General features: G+C 45.3%; 1 protein-coding gene across 4 annotated transcripts; it reads right to left on the reverse strand.

Moving 5' to 3' along the window:
• Positions 1-248: 248 nt before the first annotated feature.
• Positions 249-26,637, reverse strand: TMEM255A (transmembrane protein 255A). 4 transcript variants are annotated; one of them, XM_063423858.1, is made up of 9 exons: positions 26,407-26,637; positions 22,159-22,301; positions 17,619-17,681; positions 13,295-13,384; positions 11,435-11,497; positions 9,044-9,132; positions 6,298-6,457; positions 4,908-5,051; positions 249-2,922 (listed from the first exon to the last, which is right to left on the reverse strand). In XM_063423858.1, the coding sequence occupies exons 1-9, from the start codon at positions 26,462-26,464 to the stop codon at positions 2,764-2,766; spliced, it is 969 nt and encodes a 322-aa protein (XP_063279928.1). In that variant the 5' UTR covers positions 26,465-26,637; the 3' UTR covers positions 249-2,763. The 4 variants fall into 4 exon arrangements, with proteins under 4 accessions (XP_063279928.1, XP_063279926.1, XP_063279929.1 ...); XM_063423856.1 differs by having other exon boundaries at positions 6,298-6,460; positions 26,407-26,632; XM_063423859.1 differs by lacking the exon at positions 13,295-13,384 and having other exon boundaries at positions 6,298-6,460; positions 26,407-26,635.

The raw sequence follows: 26,637 nt of genomic DNA on the forward strand, positions 1-26,637 counted from the left end.
GGGTAAAACTACAGAATTATCAAGTGTGGGCGCATGAGCACCTTCAAAAACAGAACTTAAGGAGTTTTGGGCTAATCCTGGTAGAAATATGTCTCCAATATAGTGAATAAAGATGAGGGGGTTTTTGTTTGTTGGGTTTTTTTTTCCTTTGGTTTTTTAAAATGCAAGTTTTACTCACTTTTTTCAAATAACCCTAAAGATGCTTGTAAAACAGGAAGGTTGCTAAAATGTAAAATAGAACTCGTAAATGTTTACAAAAGTCACACAATTTTATTTAACTTTGGCAAAGTAATAAAAGGGTACATATGAGTCACAAACTTGACATTCTCATAAGAAATGACAAATACAGTGCAGAATGTTGCAGTTACATTAAATGCTTAGTTTTACTCAAGCAGAATGAAACAGGTAATTCAACAGAAAATACCACCAGTAATTTTTTCAAATGTGAAAATGTACTTTTCCTTTTATAGTGAATTTAAAGCAGCAATGTAATTTTTGCTAAAATATTCCTTAGAAAAAAATGAGAATTTGGATAATTTCCTAAGGTTATTATTTTTCAACTCAAAACCAATTATGCAATTCATCTCCTATTTTTTTCTCTGCCACTAAGTTATGTTGTCTTCAGGATGTTCAGTCCTGTCCTGTGGTGTCCCCTAGTCCTTCTAGCCCTATTTAGTTGACAGGCACAAGTGGTACAATGTTTGTCAAAAGTGGGACAGGACTGTTAGTTAGGTTTTATTTCAAAGAAAAAAGCAATAAAATATTTTCTGATACTAAATTAATGTGCCCTTCTGATTTTAGTTGTGTGAGGAGTTTTACCAAGAGAATTACTGTCTGTCTTGAAATTGCCCTTGATCTCTTTATCAAGATTTAATTCAATAAAATGTAATATAAAATGGAGGATGCCCCAGTATATAAATTTATTTCCACTACACAAATTTATAGGAGCTGCACCTCAACATTCTATAGTAAAACAAAATGTCACCACGATATGTTCTACATACACTACTGCTTTAAATCCTGTGAGCTGCATTCCTTTCTCCAGCTGCTTATTTTCCCTCCTTACTGGAGAAAAGTCACGCTTGCTTCTGGATAGTGTCATCCTTTAATGAACTAATATACTGATCAGTATTTGACAGTGGAAATGATAAAGTTAATACACAGTCTAGCCTAAAGGCTTTGCAAATGCATAGGATTAAAAACAGCATTTTAAAGTGTGGGTGTACTTTGAAAAGTGAGATCAGAGACTTCTGTGTTTGTTTTCCATGTTGACAGCACTTTAATATTTTTTTAATAGATTAGAAGTAAATGCCACAGTTTAAAATCCAAATGGATTTTCCCCCAGCCCACTGGGATGTATTCCATTTTGGTCCTGAAAGCCAGATTTACCTTTTAGGTACCTTTTTGTCTGCATCAGTTGCAAGTAAAGGAAGGCAACTGAGGATTAGGGTCAACAAACCGATGCCAAGGAAATTATATCTTTCGGAAATAAGGAGTAAAATGTTAATGTTGTTTTTATCCCCAAAGTAAACAGTTGAGAACGCTCAGGTTGAGCAGCTCAGATACATCATCTGAAATCACTTCCTGGAGTAGAACCACACTTTAGAGGTCAGTGTGTCACACATCAAAGCTGACCTTTTGTTATGCAGGATGCATGCAAAATCTGCTGGAATCTAGATCAATCAGCACAGTCATCACCTGAAGATTAAATGAAAGTTACAACAGTAATTGCAAATTCCTCAGTTTCGTCCTATATTACAGGGTGTTGAATTTCATCTGTGTGAGACATACATCTCAGAGAACTAGTGGATATTCCTTATGTGCAGCCCATAATATGGCTACTAAACCAGTGCTTATTCAGGGTGCTGATTCAGTCCATTAAAAAAGTACAAGCTTAAAAAGAAATTCCCAACCACAGAAAAGGTAAACAAACAAATAAATAATATTTTCACTGCACTGTTTCAGTGACTTGTAGACGGTTCCTGATGTTTTTAATAGGAATACAAGGACAATTTAGGCAGTGCAACCACCCAAAGTGTTTGACTTCAGCATTACTTACACAGAATTCAGAGAGAGACAACTCCATTTCATCTTTTATCTTAAGAAATAGCCTGAAATAAAAACAGCTTGCCCTCCCTCAGAAAAGCAATGTTCTGATTATTTTGCTACACATACATGAGGCTATCCTATGATGTTATCCTTTTCAATATGGTTACATTCTGAGGCACTGTCACGGTTGCCCCCAAAATTTTTCTAGCGTCTTGGGCCAACATGTGATGTGAGCTAGATCCTGTGTTCCCCCACCCAAAATCCCAGCAACTGGAGCCCAAAGGCCAAACGAAACACTGTCGAGTCATGCTGTCTTGCAAGCACCCTCACCTCAAACAGATTGATAATCTGGAGCAACTATTGATCTTGGCCACCCTTACTTCAGCTTGGCACAAGATGGAGTAAGGCAGACCAGAATCTGTCCTCTGTATTGAATCACTTGATTAAAAACCAAGAACTACATGAACCAAAGAGGTTGAAATTTAGGTCACCTGCTACTCACTGATTCATTAAAACATCAGAAGTCTATCCCCTTTGTCACAGGTTATCGTTAAACTTCTGAAATAAGTCTCGCAAAAAAGGACAGTCCAATCTAATATTTTTATTTGCAATTGTCTTCTGTATTCTCCTGCTGCCTCCCACAGTAAAATATAAATACAAAATGTTCACACTTATTTTGATGGCAAATATTGTTTTTCTTCTTTCCCACATTTTTTATGGTGTGTAAGGTGGTGGCTTTTCAAAAGGTGGGAAATAGGGTGGTGAGTAACGAGGCGGCGCGTTAGAGGCCCACATATAGCTGGGAGATGGTGGCAGGGACTGGGGGTCGTCGGAAAGGCCAGAAGGAGTGGAGGCTGGAAACACGCTGGAATGCTGCAGGGAGACAGCAAAGGCTGTAATGTAACCATTTCCTAATGGAAATTACTTTATCAAAGCGGTATTTCATTACCAAACAGTTCAAAATTAACATTTCAAGGTTCACCTCAGCAAATCATGTACGTACAAATAAAACCTCAGATAACTTGTTGCATTCAAGGTAAGCACAGCCTGTAAGTAACAGTTTTGAAAAATAAGGCCCCTTAGATCTGAAGACTGAAGACATTTAAAAAAAATTCTCATCACTTCTGTCTGCCTGCTGCATTTCACAAAGACTGGACAACTGAAAACTGATGAGTTGCTCTCAAATCTTGGGTGTCACACACCAACGTGTAGCAACAATGAACGGGCTACTCCAAAAACCAGAGAACTGAGTCTGTCATTTTAGAGTTGTGTGTAAAAGTTAGGTTTTTGCAAGGGCTCAGGCTTCTTCAGGAATTCTGGTGTGTTGTTCTTCTGTGAAAAATGTGTGGAATGAGTGGGAAGCATTCTTGCACCAGAGGGAGTGCATCCTTTGGAAGGGATTTGAGAGGCAAGGCTGGGCTTGCTCCATGTGCTGTAGGATGGCAAGGGAAAGGGGTCAGGGCCAGAGTAAGGCTCTATCAAAAGAGTCTCCTCAGCCAGAGGCATAGCTAATGCTCCCATGCAGGCCCCAAGTTCCCTGGAAGATATGCAAGGCTCAGAGTTGGAATTTCATTTTAAAGAGGGACTTGGCTATATTAAATTTAGATGACTTGAATTTGTGCCCAGCTTTTGTGCTGCCTTGTAAGGCAACACCTGTGCTCACAGCAGTGAGACTCAGACACTTTGATCTGTCAGACTGAGCTGTAAGTGCTAGCAGAGCCCAGCAGTACTTCCAGTTACAAAGCACGGAAATCACCCATGCTGAGCTCTCATCAGATACTGGGGCTGCCACATTGGCAAACACTGGGTCAGACCGTGCTTAGAACTGCTGAGAAACTGAGAAAAAGACTTTGTAGCAGAGCTTGGTTTGGCATGCACTGAGGTTGGCATTTTTGTAACTGCAGGGAGTTATACAGCACCAGTGGCTGTCCCAGGTTTCATTGATCTCAAATATGAGTCACAAATATGTCCTAGAAGTTCTCACATAAGTATTCAATTATATTTAGGAGCCCTGACAACAGCATTGTCCAGTGGCACTAGCAGCAGACCCAGGAAGGTTTAGATTCACATTACTTCTAATGCATAGCTCAGATGAGGGATGTGGTGGCTATCACAGAGCACACCTCTTTATTGATGACCAAGATCTTGAGCTCTTGTTAATAAAATAAAAGTCTCCAGTACTGGTGGTTGTGGGATGTGTTAATTAACATCACCCCTGTGGTAACATCCACCTGGCAGAAGAGCTGAGGAGGAAATGTCCTCGTCAACAAGTGAAAGCTGATGTTGACAGCAAGGTTCACATGAAATCGCCATTTCCAACAGCACAGCTCCATAGCTCAAAGAGGAAGGGATGCATTACAGCAGAGGTGATGTTTGCAGAGACCCCTCTTAGGCCAGCTGAAGCATGTGGAAAATAACCACAGCAAAACAGCTTTTCAGGCATCATGTGTTTTCAGGAGCTCAAATACCTTGTTTCCAAAAGCTCATCTATTTCTCTCAGACATGGTTGTTTGCCTAATAAAATGTAGCACCTGAACACCTGGCTTTGTCTCTCTTCCCAGAAAATTGCAGTGCCAGAGGCAGTGCCTATTTTTAATGTGATCTCTGCTAGTAAGTGGTGGGTAGGCAGGCAGGCAGCAGATCCTCCCTCTTGCCTTCACTTCAAGGACAGCTTTCAGGGAAACACTGCCTTAGTAAGAGAGAGTGCTGCCAAAGACCAATGCCTAGTTGGAAAAATTTGGTATTTTCTGCAGGAACAAGAAAATTAAACCGTGTGAATGACAGGAAGACAGAGTCCTTCAGACCGGCTGGATTTAACCTTGGTGCTAAACAAGGAAACATCCTGTAACGTTGCCCACCTGAAAGTCATAAGCGGAGTAGGGAGGCAGGTGAGGAGTGCTGTGGTAGTAGGAGTTGTAAGATGTCACTTGTGGCCTGGAGTAGTAGGTCACTGAAGGGTGTGCATTTTCAACAGTGCAGTTCAGCGTAGGGAGGGAAGGAGTCTATCAGAACAAAAGAAAGAGAGTATGAGGCTGCAAACCCAGTCACAGAAAGCTGACAGCTGAATGAAAGCAGAAATGATTTAAAGGAGCACTGTGTGTCTTTAGACCTTAACTCTGTTGAATTAGCGACTGGCAATCCAGTTCTCTCTCGGGCAGCAGCTAAGCTCCAAGGTCATTTCATTCCACAGCCATTTATTGTTTCAGGTTCCACAGAACAAGCTGGCAGTAGCCCAGTGCACACCAGTACTCACACAAAACAGATTTACACCTTCACAAGTAGGAGAAATGATTCATTACTTCCAAATTACTCTGTTACTTGGTGCATTTTGCTGTTCATTTCTATACATCTTTGTTTATAGAAATTTACAGGCTCTCTGGTGTGGATCAAATCTCAAAGGGCTATGATGCACAGCTGGGAGTATGTTTCCTGTTTCATTTGCAAAGATATTGGTGAGTCTGAAAAGAGTTCAGAGTTCTGAAATAAGGTACCCTTAGTGCAGGGCCCAAGATTTCTTAGTAAGAAAAACCTATAGCCAGGACAACAAATCTCTTTTCTGTGTTGACGTTTTTTGTATTATTCCAAATATTTCACAAGAGACTGAAAAAGCCCCAAATGTATCTGTTGAACATTCAGTTCTACCCATTCATTTGTACTGTTTAGAACAAAACCATATAGAAGATAACAGGCAGCCTGGTTAAGTGAGGATATTTCAAAGCTCACATTTTTAGAACACTATTTTTCTCATTATCTGAAGTTTGGTTTTGATTCCCAGTTCACTCTCTCAGGTTGCACCATGAAGAAATTAGATTGAGAGTTTAAGCCTAACACAGCTGTTTAAACAGTCTGTAAAGCTCAGATTGCTACTCTAAAATCAACAATTAATGAGCAACCACCGCACTTTTCCTTGTAAAATGTGAATACTATGAAAAGGAAGATCAATTTTTAAGAAAGAGCTTGTTTTAATCATCCTGGTATTGCCAATGCCTCTCTGATGGTTCCTTTTGAAAATACAGTCTCCCAATTCTGTTAATACTTTCTAACTGTGCTCAGGTGGTGACAATGAGATCAGAAAAGTGAATCACTCCCAGTTTCTCATTATAGTTATTTCTTGCCCTTCTTTCCACCCTGACTGAAGTAATGCATAAATCATTTGCACTAAAATACCAATAGTTTCCCTGATTATTTAAAAAGGCAATTTGCCTGATTTGTTTTCTCTAATGCACAGATAAATTGATATCCTCTTACCATGTCTTTAAAGCCTCCAAGTATTGCTGCTGTAATGATCCCCAGGAATAGCCCAACTATGTTCAGAATTGTTGCTGACCAGAGCAAGTGGTAAAGGTGGATGATGTCCTGGCAGCTGCTGACATCAATGTATTCATAGTACCCTCCAGAAATCTCTACTCTGCTAGATTAGGGAAAAAAAAACCAAAACAACAGTAATGATAAAAAAATGCACCATATATCATAAATCCTAAGCAGTACTGCTGGACAGTAAAATGCATGCTGCAGCTCAATGATAACCTGGACCTTACTACCAAGAGACTGGGGATAAAGACTCCTAGATCCCATGCTTGTGGCATCCATGATCCTGAACAAAGTGCTTGCTCTGTTCTGAAACAAATGACTTTGTGTCTGAACCTGCTGATTATTTCTTTCATCCGAAATCTCCACAGAGGCCCTGGAGGCTTACCAAGGACAAACCGGTCTTGGAATTACCCTGGGAAATCAGTTTGTGCTCCGAGGAGCAGCAGCTGCCTCCCAGGCAGTGTTGGGAGCAGCTGGGTGGGATGGGCACGGGCCAGCCCAGCTCCTGCCTGGCTCCGCAGGGCTCGGCCACAAAGCAGGCCCAGCTCTGTGCCCTGCTCCAGGGCCAGCCCCTCACAGCTCTGCAGCGGCCTGGGCTGGCTGGCTGGTCTTTCTGCTCACGCTTTGAACCTTTCACACGTGCAGAAAAGAGAGAGAGAGAACTCGGTCAAATCTGGTTAGGCCATTATTTTGGAAAAGGAAAAGCAACTCCTGCAACGTGTGGGCTGAAGTCTTGCAGGGGAATTCTTTAGGAAGGACTTCTCTCTGACTGCTGGGTGGGGGATAGGCTGGCCTTCAGCACAGCTCACCAGATCTACTGGTCTACAGCAAACACCCCTCCAGAAAGCATATTTATCAGGGAAAAACAGGACCAAGACCTCATGAATGACTTATCTCCCAGCTCACACACAGGGCTGTGCTCAAAGCACGTGAGAGCTTTGAGGGAAGGGGGAAGAAGCAGCTCATATTTAAGGTCAAGAAGCAGGAGATCCAGGTTCAGCTCCCCAGCAGACTCCACAAGGCCAACAGGAAACTGCTCCCTTTCACAAGAGTCACCCTCCTTTGCTGATTACTCAACTTCTACTTCTTTACCCTTTTTATTCCCACATGTCTTTTTAGCAGGCCACTGCGGGAGACGTGGCAAGGAGGGATGGGGGTTTCAAGTGGAATCGAGGCAGAGCTTAACCACAGGTTACAAAAACATTTGCGCCGGCTGGCACGACCTCTGTGTAACCTGAGCTCTCACCGTGACCCTCTAACACGAAAACCTGTACGTGCTGTTTGCAAGTGCTCGTTCCTATGGAGACGCATGAGAGCAGAGATCTATCTCTCTGTGAGAACATCCCGCGTTGTTCAGCGTGTCCTTATCAGCAGGAAGGGGCTTGCCCTGTGCCGCCAAAGCCAGGGCTCCCAGCATCAGGAAAAACGCAAGATTGCTGTCACATTTTCCATGATTTCCATCCTCTACTAACCAGGTAGTGCACCAACCAGTCTGGAGTAACCTCTCTTACTGAGACACCATCCAGCACCTCCTCAGTGCAGGATGTTTGCCTGGTACTAAGCAAGACTAAAATAGCAACAACTGATATTTTTTATCAGAGAGGGGAAAATGGGTCAGGGGAGGTCCCAGAACCAGGACTTCAGAAAAACAAGAGAACAACAAAAGCAAAAGAAATACAGGAAAGTTTCAAGCTTTTCTATTTCAATCAGTTCTCTGTGTATCGCCCTCTTCAGCTAGTAAAAAGAGATTGTGTTCTGTAAACTGCTCAAGGAAAGCATGAGCTTCACCCCTCTTTCACACACCCAAAGTCCTACAGAGACCAGGGATCATGCTTCCCAGCACAGGGAACCACCCACCCTCTCCCAACAGCAGCTTTTGATCTTCCTGAACTACAGTCAATGATTTAAGTGGAGGCCAGCCCAGCTAAGTACTGTGAGAAATGCTGAGCCTGAAACAGCCCTAGGCAAGAGCCAGCAGTAAAAAATCAATTTATTAATTACTCACTGACACACATTGGACACTCCACAAGGTATAAGCAGTGCATGCTGTAAATTTATCTGGCTTAGGCACAGTAGCCAGGTCTGATCCCTCTGCAGTGGTTCTCAGTTGGTATCCACCCTCTGACTTATTGCACAGGGCTGGTTCCCCTTCCGACCCCGTGTGACCATGAAAGACATTGACTGGGCAGAGAGGACACTGGTTTGTAAATGCACAGATGGCACCAGCCTGTTAACTCTCCTCCCTGTTAGCAGAGTGGAGGATGGAATGGTGGCAAGGAGAAGAAGAACAGTGTCCCAGGTTTTTTGCATCTTCAGTATTCTCAGAAAAAAGAAAAACAACCCAACAGAGTTGGGAAGGTGTTAAGACAAGCAACACTCAATAGGTGGAAAACCTGAGGAGAACACCAAGCACAAAAGTTAATGGAAATTCCTGTGCTCCTCATTTTTCCAGCTGGGCTGCCCCAGAGCACGCTCACCCATAGCTGGGATGGCTTGGTGTATTTCACACCCATCTTTACTTGCTTAGCTTCTGTCTGGGACTCCTCATTGCTAACAAACAGAGCTTAAGGTCCCTAACAACTATCATTAACCATACTATCCTGCAAACGAGCTGCAAGATACTGCAAAGGAGCATGACCACGGCACGCCCTTCCCATGGCCAGGAGTGGCATTGTTGGCTTACTTCCCACAGTTGTACAGGTCACAGCAGAAGCAGGTATTGGTTTTTATTTTCGGTGTGCAGGGGGCACGGCGCTGTGGGTGACAGACAGCCTGCGTGAACACAGAAAAAGAATACATAAAGCACAGAATGACATAATACCAAACACAGTTTCTGCTGCTGTTTGGCCTGCTCTACATGTAGATTTTTCAGTGATCTCCACATTAGCCCCAGGCATATTTTTCTTTCCCTATCATGCTCCCACAAAGTCGTTTGTTACTGGAACAGAGATTCACTAGACTAGAACAGAGCAGCATTTCCTTTTGCTGTGGGGAGCTCACAGACAAACAGGTGCCTGCAGAGGAAGGAGGTTTTGCAACTCTTACAAGCAGCCAGGGCGTTGCTGAACTAATGCACCTCACCCCACGGCAACGCAGAGCAGAACTGTCAATAGCACGGCCCAAATCGAGAGCAAGGTTCCCGCAGTGCTGCAGAACTGACCAAAGTGGTTAATTGTCTGTGCCTGTGGGTTGTAACACCCAAATTCACATGGACAGTCTTTGGCCTAGCATGTAACTCTGCACCCTGAAGCAGGCCTTCTAATTTGGTACATAGTGGTTATTCAAAATGTAGTAAATATCGTATATTAATTCGTGTTTAGGTGCATATAAACTGTAAACATATTCTGTAAAAATGAAAGGTCAGGCACGGAACTGACTAATCTCAAGACAGGCAACAGCCAGGAACCACCATTCAGAGGTGGACAATGCAATGCCAGGAACTGCAGACTTTGCCACTGGCATCTGAATAGAAGACACATCAAGATTAGAAATCAGTCCTCCTCCCGAAACAGCGGAGCTGTGAATGCCCCGGCCATCACAGATATTGTGAAAAATGCATATTATATTGCTCTACGCAGATATTTACTATATGTATTATGCTAGGTTGAAAAGTTATGCTGTATTAACATTTGAATAATATAGTAAATGTAGTTTTGTAATTAACATTAAGCTTTAGTAATCAAAAATAAGAACTATGTGTGTGAGATATTCTTTTTTAGCTCAAGAAAAAGAGAAGATAACCAAGAAATTCTTCGCACAGAGATAACAATTACAGAAACCCCTAAATTTTCCAGAGGAGAGGGATCTATGGCTTCCTAATCAACAGAAACAAACCTCTTCAAGCCTGACTTAGACTCAAAGGCGCCTGGGGGATTAACAGAAAGTTTTTGACAGGTACCAGGCGAAATCTCTTGTTTTAAATAAAATATGCATAATCATGAGGTGACTCCTCTTAAGGGGTAAATTCTCTTTTAATGCTGTCCTTCTCCTGGCTGACTTTTGTCTAGGAAGGGGGATCCAGCCCAAGCTGTAACTCTTTGCTTTTATTGTATTATTAATTGTCCTAACTCTAAATTGTTTAACCTTTATTATTATATTTGTATTACTATTTTTTTATATAACCATTTTATTGTTATTAAACTTTCATAAATTTCTAAAACAAGCAATTGGTGTTTATTACAGATATCATCAGAGGAGGACGCCTGTTCATTCAGAATTTTGTCTTCCATTCTCCCACCGGAGGAAAGAAATTGACACTCCTCCCTCCAAGAGGAAGCCCCATTCAGCAGACCAACAACAGCGATGCATTCGAATAACCGCCCCAAGGAAACAAAGAACTGCGGGGAGAACCTCTGCCACGGGCAAAATAAACTGTATAAAACCCAAACCCCAGAAGGGGCCAATTCGTGAACTCTGGGGGATTGCAGTGCGATAGAGGCTGCTTTCCGTTCACCCTCTGACGATCCCGGGCACCGTCACCGTATCTCTGCCTGTTGGTTTTACCGAAATTCTGTAATTTTCTTTTTAATAAACAAAAATTTATTTTAATTGGCAAAGTGGAATGGCATTCATAACAAAAACTACCTGTGGACTTGTGAGGAAACCTCTGAGAGACAATCAGTGCTCAGCAAAGGCGGACAAAGACGTCCATAGACACTATCAGTATGTAAGGATCAGTATGGGAGGATCATCCATGCCCAACAGGCCTCTCTTTGGAGAAGACAATAGGAGAGGTGCAGAGGCTGATACTTGTTGCTCATGTACACAGAAACTGCTGCTGTCTGAAATCTTAACCCACCATCCAGCTCCTACAATGAATGCACAGCTGAAGATCTAGAGAAACTGGTGGATTTTCCTATCCTACAACCCCTTCTGCCCATCTGCTCCCTCACTATGGAGGCAGTACATGGAGGAATCCACCTCCCAGCATCCTGCTCCCATCCCAGACCCAGCCTCCCACCCCTTCCTCACTTTGCAGATCTCCAGGACACTGGAGCAACCACCTGGCAGCAGCTTCCTCCACCTGCACCAAGAAGCTGGCCCCTGAACAGCACACAGCAGAGCCTGCTCTCACCTCCGGTGGGGTCGTGCTCTTGGAGTAGTACTGACATCGCCCTGCGTACAGCGGCCTCAGATCCTGCCAGAGAAAAAGCACCAGGCTTAGCCCTGCAGCAAAATCAGAACCACAGTCACCCAAAGGGTCTGGGGAAAGGGACCAGGCTTTAGAGAGACCCTGATCTCACACCAGCACCTCAATACAGCAACAGCTCTGCAGCCCCCCGTCCTGCCCTCTGTGCCCAGGGTGATGTTTAACCCTGGTCCTTAAGAGGCATGAAATTGTTCCAGCCAGCATGGGAGGTGCAGTCTCTTAAGCTGGGCTCTTTCGGTGATAGTGGTCACTTTACTGAACTGAAAGATTTATTCCTCATCCTGCAAGATACATCCCAGGTCTACCTGACCTATTTCTGAGGGTTCTTCTTGCAGAATCATAACAATTTTTCATTAATTGTTGGCAAATTTGTCTTTCCTGTGCTCTTCAGTGTCTTATGGGAAAGCTCTGGAAGATCATCAACATCCCAGCCTGCAGATATGCATTAATGCCTTCCTTTGGGGCAGCTTGATCTCCAAGGCAAAACCTCAGGAAAAGCAATACCAGACATGTATCCACATCAGTGAGCCCTTCCCAGGAGCAGCCAGACTGGCTCTCCAGATCCAAAGCTCCGGGTGGCAGAGCAGTGGCAGCAGCTGGCAGCAGGAAGAATGCTTTGTGCTGGCATGGCAGGAGCATGTCTCCAGCAAGGTGGTGATATTTTTGGACTGTCAGGTGGTAGAGTGAGGCCAAAAGCCCATCTGTTCATCAAGAGGCAGAAACCAAAGCCTTTGTCATCACAACTGCTCAGCTCTGGTTGTCTCAGACACAGCCACCCCCAGAGCCAGCTGGGAGGAGGTGCCAGCCCATACCACAACCCAACCTGAGAGGTCACACCCTTGCAAAGGGGGTCAGAGAGGGCCCAGACTTGCTGGTTTCATCCAGACAGACAGACACCCACCACACAACTGAGCTAGCTGCCCTTTGCTCTGTCAGCAAATCCTGCCACCCCTGGATTTCCATCACTGGAATACTCAGGGGCAGGAAAGAAGAGCCAGCTTCACAAGGAGCATAACTAGCCAGCTGACACAGGGAGTTTCCATTTCTTGGGTAATTCTGATCTGCAATTCCTTTCTGTTCCGATACATATAAACTCAAAATCTGTCTTTTAAATCCCCTTTTGCTAAAAATTTCAAAAATGGTCATCAAACTGCAGAGTTTCAGGACAAAAAACTGTTTGCAGTTATAAATTTCAATCAAAAAGCTGAAATGGAATTGCGTCTTTTTGTTTCTATACTAATAACTAAAGCTTCTGCAGATCCCACTGTACTAGTGATTGGTCCTGACAGCAATACTCGTAATTTTTTTAAGTCACCAAATGGGAACTGAGAACCTACTGCAAATGTTTCCTGTTTATACTGTAACGCTTCAGTGAGCTTCGTATCAAATTGCTTCATTCTACCACAGCATCCAGTGATTCACTCTGCATTAAGAACTAGCTCTGCCTACATTTAAAACAAAATAGATGCTACTGCTCATATTTTGTCCCTTGGCAATAGCTGTAATTCAAATTGCATCTTAAGTGTTCTGATACTCAGTAAATACATAAAGCCTAAAAAATCCAAAGCAAAGCTTTAAGATCTTGGTGAACTAAGAACTAATTTTAATGTTTTTTTTACAAAATGATAACATTATTCTAAAGCTTGTGATTTAAAGCAGCATCCATTGAGCACATGATATACATTTACAGGGTTTGGCGCAGCGTGATACAGGATTGCAGACACCATCACTTGTTTTCTTGGAGTAAAACCATTGCAGGACCTGTGTTTTCCTGGAAGCACTTACTATGTGTCTGGCAGCAAAGACACCGTCTACTATGGCACAGCAGAATGCAGCGATGACACCAAAGCTGATGAAGACGATCGATGCAACCAGCTGGGAAAGGAAAACAAAGCAAAGTATCACCTGCCTCTCCACAACCAAGTGATTAGTGCCCTCTCCACAAGGATGTGTAAATCAGAGTCGACAAGCCTTCAAGCAATCAATGTCCCAAATGTTTGCCCGGGCTGCACGGACTGGTCTGGCTGAAGGCAGTGGGATGTGCGCCTGCTCTGGCAGGGTGGCAGGAGTAGGAGCTTTGTGCCAGACTGGTTCTCTGGGGACTCGATGGAGTAATGCAGGTTTTTCCATGACTCCAATGGGCTAAACTTGGGCTGAGAATAGACCTCCTCTTCTGGCTACCACTGTCCTTAACTGTCCCTTGGAGAGATAGGAGAAAATGTCTTCTCTCCTCCCCCCAGAGCGCGGTGGGGAGCTGCTCCTGTGAACACTTACTGAGCTGTGAGGATGCAGGAGACTGCAGTGCATGAACCTCTCTGCTGGGACTGTGCCTTCAGGGAACACTTGGATGCAGGCACAAGCACAAAGACATGAGAGCATAAGGCAGGTGACCAGCTGATGCCATTGCTGCTGTGCACCCTCACAGCAGCCTGGCCAGGCTCCTCGGTGCCAGGCTGTGGCAAGCACAGTCCATCCAGCCTCCCACTGAAGAGCTGCAAGGAGAGATACTTCTCTCCATGTGTAGTTTGAGAAGGGCAGTCAGACAGGCGTGTTCCTTTTCCACTGGCTCCCTACTGCCCATTCTTAAAATTAAGGTGAAAGCATTCAGCAGGTAAACCAGAAATAATCTCTAATCCAAGTATAAGAAACAGTGTCTATTCCCACAGTACCACTTCAAACACCACTTCTGCCAAAGAGGCAGTGCTCAGCTGGGCTCAGAGGAGCCATGCACCAGTGCTGACACAGCCCCTTTCACACCTGAACTCAGCCCAACTGCTGCCAGTGGGCTCCTGAGCAGCTCCTCACACACAGCTCCCAACACTGATCCCAATCCCCTCTGCCAAAACACACTGGGGATATCAGCAGAGCTGAAGAGGGAGGGGAAGCACAGCATTCAGGCAGACGGGTTCACAAATACAATCCAGAAGGATCCTATATGTGTTTTCAAAGTACCTCAGGATTTTTAGGTTAATCACACTGGTGTTATCTACATCTTCCTAAGTGAAAACAAATCTTGTTCCAATAATCTCCATGCACAGGCCAGATCAGTTTGAACAATGACTGGAGATGCCATAGGGCTCACCAGGCACAGCGGAAATGGCCCCTGTAAAACTGCCTACTTAAAAATGTGAGAAAATAAAATGGTTTTATAGATGAGGCAAGTATTCAAAGCACAGACATTAGACCTGCAGCAGCAGAGAGAGCAGGCTGTGAAACGATACCAGTGACCATGTGAACATGTCATGACCACAACAAACTGTCACTGAAATACTGGATTCTGCGCTACACAGTACTTGCAGATGGCAGCAGGTGACAAGATTTCCAGGACTAGATCCTACACTGACCCTGTTTCTGTCAGCTGTAAACTCCTGGATTTCTTCCCCACTCAGCCCCACCCTTTGCATGCCTGGTTCCCAACTCACACTACGCATTACAAAGTCACACTACCCAACCAAATGAAACCACACAGAGGAGAAAGTCCAGTCTTAGTGGAAGGCATGGGGTTTATGGCTTAGGTTGTTTTGCAGCAAGTTTAGTTTTTCTCAGTGCTGTCCTTTGTTTCATACACACATGAAAGAGGATATTTGCCCTAAATAGCAGGAGCCTTAGAGACGGGAAGTGAGCCAAACACTAAATATATACAATTAGGGAATTTGTTGGTCAGCTCTGCTCGCAGATAGGAGCTGCTAGTATGGTGGTTTAAAATAAACACAGAGTTAGTGATACTTTTGTAACAGCCTTACCAAGAGATAAGTATCTGATGCTGACTTTATTTACATACAGTTCTCTCCCTCTCAGATGTAGAAAGAAAAGCCTGAAAACCAAACACTGAGAATTTAAGATAGAGAAAAAAAAATCAAACACCAAATAGAAACATACAAATTGAAGAAATGAAAAGGAGGTGTCTTTACAAGCAAACTGTGGGCTTGATGGTAGGTAAGATACAGAGAGATGAAAGAAGCAATGGGGGGAACCATAAATTCCATAGGAATTCCACTAATTGACATAGACTGTTCCTCACTCATAACAGTGTTAAATCTCTGCATTTAGAGAAAAACAACAGAGACACAAGGAAAAAGAAAACGGGGGGGTATACATTAGAAGGGGGTATTAGGTATTAGGAAGTCTTTACCTCTCAAGTACCTCAGCCAGTGGGGAAAGAGAGAGGGAAATGTGGCTGGGAAATCAGGATAAAAAGGAAGCTGTGTCTCCTAAAAATTTTGAGAGGCCCCAGGGGAAATGCCCCATGGCCTCTCCCTTTATTCAAATAAAGTTACAGGACTCCTCTGTCTCCTGTTTAGACATAAACCTCTGGTGTTTGTGGATTATTTTTGACAAAATTAATTTTAAACCCCTCAGATTTCAATTTGTCAATAAAATTTTTGATGTAGGGTTGATAATACTGTTACTGTAGCAAGCAGAAGACCCTCTATAGAGCTGTGTGACATTATTGATTGATGTTCACTCATCTAGCTCCAGATAAAGTCAGCCACACCAAGGAGCATTTGGACAACAAAAGACAAACTGGGTTCGGATAGTGCAGGAGTGTTCTGGGCTGAGGTTCCCTTTAGGTGATGGTACAGCCCCACACGGGCTGTGAAGGTGCTGGATCTTACTCTTCCATGGCACAGATGACTGCATAAAGGCGTGCAAACTGCTGACTCCTCCCCTGGAAGCTGCTGAGCGGGCAGTGGGGTGTGTGCCAGAGCTGCCTGTGGGGCAGCTGGCCCTCCCTGTGGACACAAGAGCTCTCCTTTCCCTCCTAGATGCATGGCATGGAAATCGATACACTTGGGTGGGAAAAAACAAAGAGGTCTGTTCCTGTCAGCAGTCTGGGGGAAGTGAGAGGTGCTCCTTCAGGTTAGCTCTCCTCATCAGCCACACTGGCTGGCTCCACTCCTCACATTTGCCAGTCACAGACAGAAACATGCACAAGAACACAGCTGCACAAGTTTCTTTTTGCTTTTTCTGCCTCCAGCTGCACAACAAGCTAGACCAAGGCTGCCTTTTAGCAAACTAGGGCACAGGGGAAGTTCATGGAAGTTGAAAAAAACAAATCCTCCACGGCCAGCAGTATCACGGAAACATGCAGTGGACAAAGCTGCCGCTGCAAAGTGCTCCCGGGTAAGGAGGACATGTGACTAAAGCACAGGGACAATAAGTGACAGCTACTGCGTGTCCTCTCTGCCATCAGAGTGGAGACACGCTCCCTGCCAGCCCAGGCAGCAGTGATGCAATCCCTGCAAAGCTGGGTCACAAATGTTTTTTAGGACACAAAATGATAGAGAGATGAAAAGAATAAGCACAGGCTACCCAGGGCTCTTCAAAATAATCAAACAAGTCAGAGCCACTCTATCACTTGTGGACACTCCTGTGAAGAGTCCAGGACTGGCACAATATGGTCATTGCTCAACCAGACACTGAGATGCTGCTAACACATGATGAGCAAGAGGCTGAAACCCTGCTAGGACAGAAAGAACAGAGATATGTTGCTCTTGCAGAGGCAGGGTGAAAACGACAAAAAATATCCACTGGGAAACTCACCTCCCCTGCACCCTGTCTGACTGTGGGAAATACAAATGTCATCTCCTGCAGGGTTTGCCTCACCCTCTCCTCCTGCTCTGCAGGGAGCACACGATTTGCAAAGCAAAGGCAGCACAAAGGCAGACTCTGGATTTGGACAGGCAAGAATTTCTCTGCCTTAGCAGAACGTGACTTAGCTTTGGTCAGCAGCACACACTGCTAATCTGATCCCTGAGCCCCCTCAATCCCTGCCAAGACAGGCAGCAGCCCAGCAGGACAGGCTGCAGGGACAGCATGACCTCCATTGGCCCTCTGCAGCTTCACATGAGCAAGGCTGGAGGGATCTCACTGCCAGAGCTTGAGGAAACCACCGGGGAGGGTGCAGCTGCTCTCCTCAGGGAGATGAGCAGAGGCAGCAGGCAGAGTGCCCACAGGGTGCTGCTCCTAGACTGCTAGAAGCCATCTCCAGTTGTCAAGAGGTATGCAACACTACCCTGGAAGAGTTAGGAAAACTTAAAATACTAGTCTTTACACACAATATTTGAGTTAATGTCATTTTTTTAGAGAAGTTTTATAAAGAGCTTACCATTTGTCTTTTGTTTTCTATCAGGTTTGATCCGATTATTCCAAGGAACGACCCAAAACCAAGCTGAAAAACAAAGTATTGTTAGCATTTAGATCAGGATGATAGCAACATATTTTACAAACAGAGAGAACACAGCTAAATACAGAAACAGCAAAAGAACATTCTGCTGATGTATGAGCTCTCTTCCTTTAGCAAGAAATCAGTGGAGTCTCTCGCTAGAAGGAACTATCAGGTGTATCCCACACATGACACTAAAAGCATGTGTAGAAACCAAAAGGATGAGTTCTGAATTTCATCCCCCCCAGTGATGCTGAGAAATGGCTGGTGGATGAGGATATGCACTGCTGTCTTGGAACAACCCCAAAAACACTCAGGACCCTCCAGATGCAAACCTAGCAGGACCAATGCACTAAAACCTCCAGGACCAGGTTTCTGTGACCTCACTGAGCATGTGAACAACCACCTCAGTTTGCAGCTCAGGGAGTTCCTCAGTGTGAAGCCTGAAATAAGGGAGATTGAGGAAGGGAAATAAGGGAGACTTTGGAAGATACAGCAGTTTTCTGTCTTCTCTTACTCCTCCCTCATTTCCAGAAGCGAGGATGCATTAACACGAGTGTTCTACCAGAAGAGCTCACACTGGCCCAACAGAATAAGCTACTGCAGCAAAAGCATCTTTTCTTGCTGCTGTAAGTGACATTTATTTCAGCTCAGTGAAGTCATCCAGGAGAACAATTTCTCACCTCCTTTCTCCACAGCCTTAGGCTACACTACGAAGAAGTTTCTAGGACAGAGCACACCTCAGCCAGGACAGAAAAAGGGACTTCAAGCAGGAGCCACGGACTAAGGGGGGAGGTGCAAAAATAGTATTGTGTCACACTGAGGAAGGTCTTGGGCTGGTGTTGAGCATATCCAACCCCACTTCCACAGGTTGGCAAAATCAGAAAAGCTGTAGGATAAGTCCTACAGCTGGATCGATCATATCAAGGAGATGTAAATCCAAACAAATCAGGGGCCAGTGAAGATCCATGTGAGAATGCCCACTAACTGGCCAACTCCCCAGGAAGAAAAACAAGGCATGAGACAAGCTGTAGTGATCCAAAAATGAGTCAAATAACCTGGAATCGGTACTCTGAGATCCAAGAATACAAAACAAAGGTTTAATGAATCCAATGCTAACAGGCAGAGATGTGCAGAGATTAGCAGACACAAATATGATGTAAACTTAGGCTTCAATCTTCCCTTGCCCTGCTTTGGTGCAGTGCTGCAGGCAGGGAGGGCAGGTGGCTCAAACAGCAGGGAATAAAGTGGAGCAGCTGTTCGGGCTCCTGCTTCCCCACTGCCTGGCTTGCACTCCAAGCTCGTGCAGACCACTGTCCCCACATCAGGCCCCAACTGCTGTGGTGAGAAGAACAGCGATGAAGCCCCAGGGTCTGCCTACTACTGGGCAGGGCTGAGACCTGGGGCACTGCTGAACTGCCACACACTGACCTGCCAGTGCTTCTGAGCTTATCATTTACCTTAGGCAAACAAAACCTCCCCCTTCCTAAAGTAAAAGGAGTTCAAGTCCAAGCAAAAAAAATTGGGAGATCCAGGTATTAACAGTGATGTGGATCCAGGTGTGATTTTCAGTCTGCTGATATTTAACAGAAGGAACTTGTGTGGCAACACACACGTAAGGCAAATGCTCAAGAAAAATGTTTTGTGTCCTTTGGGCTTTAAGAGAAATATCCACATGGTGTTTCAGAGCAGCCTCAAACCAAAAGGTGAAATGCTTTAGATAACTTAAGGTAATTCAAAACCAAGAAATTAGACCATGTCTGTACATCCAGCAGGTGAAGACCAAATAAACTGGTGGATTCTCATTAACAGGACTTCACATTGCACTAACGGAAAAACTACTCATTCTTCCATGGATGGGACAAAGAGATCCTAGTAATGTTCCTCATTTACAGCATTTATTTGCTGGTGGATGTTATCCCTGAGATGTCTGTCTGAAAGGAAGAGAGGACACAAAGTGAATGTGCTTTTCCAGAGTAAAACCCCAAGCCAACATCCTTAGCAAGGAACCATGACAGAGGAGGTTTGCCAGAGAAAGCTTAAGAAAGGTCAGTCATTTACACAGATTGTGGCAGCTGTTGTAACCTGGGAAATAACACATGTATCTCACAGTCCCACTTCCATATGGCTCCTTGTCTTCTGCACCTGAGCATTACTCTTGTCTGCTGAACATCACTGTTGTACTCTGGGCTTCCCTGTCCCAGGTCTGTCATCCAGCCACAGGTAAGGACACCTCTCACAGAGACACAGCTAAGGTATTCACTGATGTGGTTGTGAAGGTGTGGATGGTCACAGAGGAGGGTGAAGGCATGCTGGCTACAGGATGTCACTGAATCCTCTGCTTCAGCTTCTCCAGTTGTATCAAAGAGGAACTTAGCTGCTAGGGAAAAAAAACCAACTTCAAACCCTCAAAAAACTCAACCAAACAAAATCCTGCTGATGCATGGAAGGTCTCCAGAGCCTGGTTCTGTCCTTCCTTGGATGCACAGGCCTGGGAAGATAACACTCTTCTTTGAAGCAAGTATCTTTGCATGCTTCCACTTCGTACAAGACGTGCTTGCCCAAGGAACACCAGTTGAAGGAGGAAAGAAGAGTGATTTAGGCTTGGCAGCAATGAGACATCTGATGTCTCAGTTCAAGAATTTGGACAATGCTCTCAAGCACATGGTGTGATTCTTGGGGCTGTCCTGGAGTTGGACTTGATGATTCTGATGGGTGTCTTCCAACTCAGAATAGCCTATGGCTTTATGATTCTATGTTCCATAAGATGATTCCAGCCATGGAACTGGTCCACACACAGGGAAGTCACCCAGCATACAGAGAGACTTCTGGCTCTATCTGCTTGAGGACAATTCACCGAATACTCATCCACTGCAGCCAGCCCATTTTCCTCGGTAAAGGGAGAAATCCCAGCTTGTTATGAAACATGAGCTATTTTAAGCACCTTCTGAAACATCCAGCAGCACACTGAAATGTTTTCATGTGCAGCGAGACAGGTGAGGTCATCACACATTTCCGCAGAGCAGATTAATGAACCTAGATGGGGAACTTGGTGACAAAAACAAATTGCCAGGGTGCCTCTGAATAAAGTAACTCAACGCCCTTCCCAAGCCCAGGAATTCATTAATTCCTTGAGTAGACTAAGCCTTTAAAAAGCATAAGTGATGCTGATGTTCCCAGGCCATAAATAGCTCAGAAGATGTCAAGGGGATGTGAACAGCAGGCTCTGCCCATTTGCATCAGTCTGCAGGACCTGCTCTGAAGCACAAGGTTCAACTCGGGCTGGCACAATGCAGAGTAAATGTGGAGAGTCTGGAGCCAGTCTGTCACCTTTCTCAACACCTTCCTTCTATAATTCTCTTTAAAAAAGATCAGGCCTAAATGCAGGAGATACTGGGACAAGCCAGAAAACCTAAATCAAAGAGGCCCAACAAAATCTGTAACAGAGTTCCACACCGTTATGGCTGTAAAGGGACTTTCTTCAGCTGTAGAAGGAAAGTATAAAGCACAGAAAAGTATAAAGCTCTCTGAGATTAGCAATGCATGGCAAATAAATCAAACAGCAGTAAGACAAGAACAAGTCTCCACCTGGTTATCTGAAATGGTTTCAAGCCTCCAAATACAAAGCTCTAAATCAAATGTGCAGCATCCTACAGCTCCTACACCAGGAGCCTCTAGCTGGGGCTACTGGCTGCATTTAATCTACTTAGACCCCTAATTTGATTGCAGTTTAGTGCTTCTTTTTCAGCATGTCTTAGACACGCACAGGAAACAGAGCAGGACTTGTTTTCCAGCTCGTGTTAGACCCCTGCTCATGCCAGGAGGGTCGTGACATACCTGCCCCTCATGTTCCTGTAAGAGAGTATACATCTAACGGCAGGAAGGCTGGACACCAGTGGTCTTCTCTAAATTAAGCCATTTGAAGTTACAAGATTGTTCTTTCCCATTTTCAGCTGCTGATAACAAAAAAGAAGAAATGAATGTGCTCATGGCTTTGATGCACATGCTCCCCTGGCAAGCTGCCACACCTCTGCATCCAGGGACTCCACTTTGTTAAACACTTCTGCAAGTAAACCTTATGACCACAAGTTCATGCTACCAGTATTTCAAGACCTGGTCTCTCAACTGCTTTTGGCAGTAAGGTCCTTCTTTGTCTTACTTCTGCCTGGGCTTAGCATGATCTATGTAAACAAAAAAGTTCTGAAATTGCTTTGACTGACATAAAAAAATCTATTTATCAGTCTCACCACTAGCTCAAATGCAGGTTATTACCTAAGCTCAGAGGAAGCTGCCACTTGGATGGGATTTTTTGCATGGAAACGTGCAGCAGGTGCAAAATAATAATAAAACAAATAAATCAAATGGCAATGAAGTAGCTGAGCAAAATACTGAGGACAAGATCACCCTTTATAACATTTTCAGCATTACAAGGGACTTTGTAGGCAATAAGTTTTCTAGACCTACCTAGGAATTCTATACTTACAATAACCCCTGGGTAATAACCTCCAACAGTCACATTTTGGGTTCTTGTTGTAGCAGCTAGGCCCACCGTTAGAATTAATACTGACACAATGAGGAGAGTCACAGTTACGTAGAGGGAATTTCTTTTTCTTCTATTGAACGACCCTAAAAACACACACACACAACAGAATTTGCTGATTCCATCTGGGGAGAGTTACAGCACCGCAAATTCCTCCTCCCACTGCCAACCACACCACCGTGAATTTCCCTTTTTCTGACTTGAGAATATTTTTGGGTTTGGCTGTCACTTTTCACCTTCACTAACATTGTTCTGACGTAGATGAAGAGAGCCTTAAAAACTGCAACTCTGCAAAGCTCATTTCGATACACTGGAGTCTCCCAGCTCCTCTAGCCTGGGGCGACTGAGTGAGAAATATTCATATTAGACGTTTATATACCTTCTGATCTGTCTACTTACATCCACCAAAATAACCCCCCTGCATGCTGCTTGTTTTGAGAGGGGAAATTTGACTTTAATCATAAGGCATCCACAGTTTTCCATGTGAATGAGACATCACCAGTAACAGACACTTCTCCTCCACTTTCAGCAAGGACCAGGTATTTTTAGATGCTTGAGTAATGAATTTTTGGATTAGTAAAACTCATCTACAGCTGCCGGAAGATGAGGGGTTTTTTTCTCTTTTCCATATTTATGGATATCCCAAATGAGCATGAACATAAAAGAGTGATTCCACCAGCCAAGAGGAAAGCTGGCTGCGACACCACGCTCAGCAACATCTTCAGGGGCGTGTTTGGTCTGCATGTGATTTGCCATCTTTGTGTCACTTTGTGGAACAATCCTTTTGATCATATTTCACATATTATATAGATACAACCCAGTTCCTGCAAGAATGGCTGGTAGGATAATGGACGGTGGGGGCCCCTGCCTCACTCCATGTGGGCTGCTGGGGCCACCCTGGATCCCATTCCCACACCCTGGGGCTCTCTAACAGGCCCTGGGAGCAGGTGAGGGTATTCCCACCTCAGAGACTCGCAGCATTTCTCTGGGTGTTTCAGAGAAGGGCAGGAATGTATCCCAAGGGCAAGGAGCAGTTTTCACCATTGCTGAGTGTATTCCCTAAAGTGAACCGCCTTGGGAATCCCCACTTGTTCAGGGGGTCCTTGGCAGCCTGTGCACAGCGAGATAAAACATCTGCAGAAAGACCCTGATGGAAGACTTGGTCAAGCCAAGCACAACCTCCTTCCCAAATTCTCCAGAAAGAGGAGCACCAGGCCCTGATGGGCAGCTTTTTGTCTCAAAGATGTGTGCCCCAGGTGCCCACAGGCCCTTCTGTAGGGTCTGTGTATCTACACCCAGCAGATAAAGAGATCCATTCACCCCAACAGCTACACTGATGCAGCCATACCAACCCACACACGCTGCTAAAAATGGTCTCCCTTCTTCCACATGGACAGCTATCCACAGGGAAAAGCACAGCAGCTCCCCTCTGCTCCTGCACACCTGCTCCAATTTGACCCAAGAGCTGTGCTGCTGGCAGCAGGACTCCCTCTCCACGCTCTGGGCTGGCAGGACTGCCAAGGGTGTGGGGCTGGATCATTTCAGCAGCAGCGAGCAGATGAGCTTGAAATCACAGACAAGGGCTAAACTTGGGGCTTAAAACCCAACAGAAGGAGAGCACAAAATCACAGAAGGGTAAGGCTGGAAAAGACCACTGGAGGTCATCTAGCCCAACATCTCTGCCCTACATGGAAAGGCAAGAGAGATTTATTTAAAAAACACCATCCTCTCTGACTGACCTGCTGTCTCTAGAAGGAAAGCTCTCCACCCACAAACCTTCTGCTCATGTTCCAGAGCACAGGTCTGACTGCACCACTGGGACATCACTGGTCACAGGAGCAAGGAGCCTGACAACTGGTTAGTCCTTAGCTGGAATAAATAGCTAGATAGTTGCTAATTTCAAACAAAAACATTTTAAATAACTGCTAGAGAACCCCAAGATTCAGGCTGGATATTTTATCAGTGATCCTTAGTCTTTCAAGCCATGTTTTACAGGCTGGAGATAAAGGTATGTGACTATTTGCTGCAGGTCACATGTGGGGTTGTTCTCCCAAATCTGCCAAACAAGTTAATAATATAAAAATCTAGTCTTTTAAATAATTCAAAAAGCCTTAAGAGGTTAAGCCATTCTGTATGTGTTGCTTCACAAATACTGTCATTGTGCCATACTTCAAGTTTCAATGTAACCATTTAAATGCAAGTGTCTCATAGAAGTCTTAAAAAATCCATAGCAGTGGGACCAAAACTGGAGAAAATTTGCTGCTTCTTGCATAGATTAGTTCTGAAAGGAGCGAAAGGATGAATCCAATCTTGTTTCCATACAATCCCCTAACTTCTGATTACTGCTAAGGTTTGGCTGGCAAAGGAGCAGAGGGTAAATAAGCTCAGCCATGTGTTCCTTACACAGCTCCCAGTGTGCACGGTCAGGCTGTGGGGCTGCAGATGTTTGCAGGGCACGGCTGGGTGGTGCTGTGGGCACATGAGCACAGCACTCACACACCCAAACCAGTGCTCCTGCTGTCACAACTGCTGCAAAAAGTTACCACAAAAACCACTCTGAAAGAAGCGTCTTGAGACACCATTTCTAGATGCTTTGTTTGTTTCAGCACCATCATGTTTTTCACTCTTAATTTCTGAGTTGTTTCCCAGCTAAGGACTGGCACACACCAACACTCAATAGAGAAGAGAAACATAAGGTTTGAACTGGAAATTTTCTCAAAGCTTTTCAATATTCCTCATAAGATTAAAAAAAATTAGAAAAACTTTTATTTCAAGTTCTGACAAAACCAGCCATAATATTCTAACTTGATACTGAAGAGAGATGTGAAACTTAGGAGACAATGTCACTACCTCCATGTCAGCTCTTTATTTAGGTACTAATTACATCTTTTCCTTCTCTGAAAACACCTTGATATGCGTGTAGAAAAGTGGTTTTGTACTTCTGTAGGGATGTCTGCAGCTGCTTCAGCATATGTGGACTCATACCCAGTACCTCTAATAGCTGCTGAAGGGCTGCTCTGACAAAACCCTCTCCTTCAACACTAATTTCCGCTGAAAGTATTCCTCATCAGATAATTTTCCTCTGTGCTCCTGAGCTTGGTATAGTTCTAAGCACAGAAGCTGAGCTATGGCAGCTTTGCTATCTCTGCTTTTAAAAGACAGCAATAGCCTTTTCTCTGTGATTTATCCCAAACAGATATCCCAAAACTTGCAGTGCTTACCACAACATAATAGGACAAGGGGATCCAAAACACTGTGCTTAAGTCTGTTAGGGAGCCGTAAGGAAATTTATGCTATCCGTAGCCTGGCTATTGCTTTTGCTAAAATGGCACTCCAAATGGGCACTGGTTTTAGAATTATCATTTTATCTTTTGAGCATCAAAACATCCTCTTGCTATATTTGCCCTATAAGCCACTCTAAAACAAGGCTGCACCAGGTTTTCCCAGATTACTTTAGAAGTTTGCAATAATGCATATCTTTCATATCTTTGAACTGCCCTTGATTCCCGGTTTTTTTGGTTTTTTTTTTCCCCATGAATATTAGAAAAAATGGACAAGATGGCACAGAAACACGACCGACTTCTCCATCTTGTTATTTGAGGGAAAAGCCAGAAACAAAGAATAGGCATGGAGTAGCTCAAGGAAGAAGCCAGCTCTACTTTTACCCCGGGAGAACCGGTGGCAGACGGCACCGAGTCTCCCTTTTCCCAGCCCCTCTCCTTTCGTCCCATTTTTCCGCTAAAAACGCGTCACGGTGGGAGCTGTGACCCCCCGGCTCCGACCGCGGGCCCGGCAGCGCCCGGGCGGGGAACTGCGGGGCTCACGCCCGGCCGGGGCGGTGGAAGGGAGGGGAAATCGCCGCTAGGTACGAAGGCTCCCCGACCTCACTGGGGCTGCGGGAGGGCAGCGGCCGCGCTCCGCCCCGCTCCGGAGGATGCTCTGCGGGGCCGCAGCCGCCTCCGTCCAGGATGACGGAGGTCATTCTGCGGGGGTCCCGCCGCAGCCCCGAGGGACACACGGGGGACACACGGCCCGGCCCGCGCTCTGCCGGCGGCGGGGCTGGCGGCGGGAGCGGCCCGGCCGCCGCCAGCCCCGGCGCGGTCCCCGCTGACCCCGCGCCCCGCACGGCCCCGCGGCCAACCCCGCGCCGCGCCCCCGGGGCCGGCGGGATCCCCCCGGACCGGCACTCACCCACGGAGTCGGGCAGGGCCACGCCGGCCGGGCGCTGCTGAGTCAGGGACTGCCGCATGCTGCCGCCGCTCCCGCCGCAGCCCGCCGGGCCACGGCGGCGGCACAGCCCCGGCACCGGCACCGGCACCGGCCCCGCCGCGCCTGCGCCTCGCTCCGCTCCGCCCGCGGCCGCCCCGGCCCCCCGCGAGGGATCGGCGCTCTGCGGTCTGCCCAAAGGGGCTGCTTGGCGCC

Source organism: Prinia subflava, chromosome Z (genome assembly GCF_021018805.1).
Source record: "Prinia subflava isolate CZ2003 ecotype Zambia chromosome Z, Cam_Psub_1.2, whole genome shotgun sequence".
Lineage (NCBI taxonomy): Eukaryota > Metazoa > Chordata > Aves > Passeriformes > Cisticolidae > Prinia > Prinia subflava.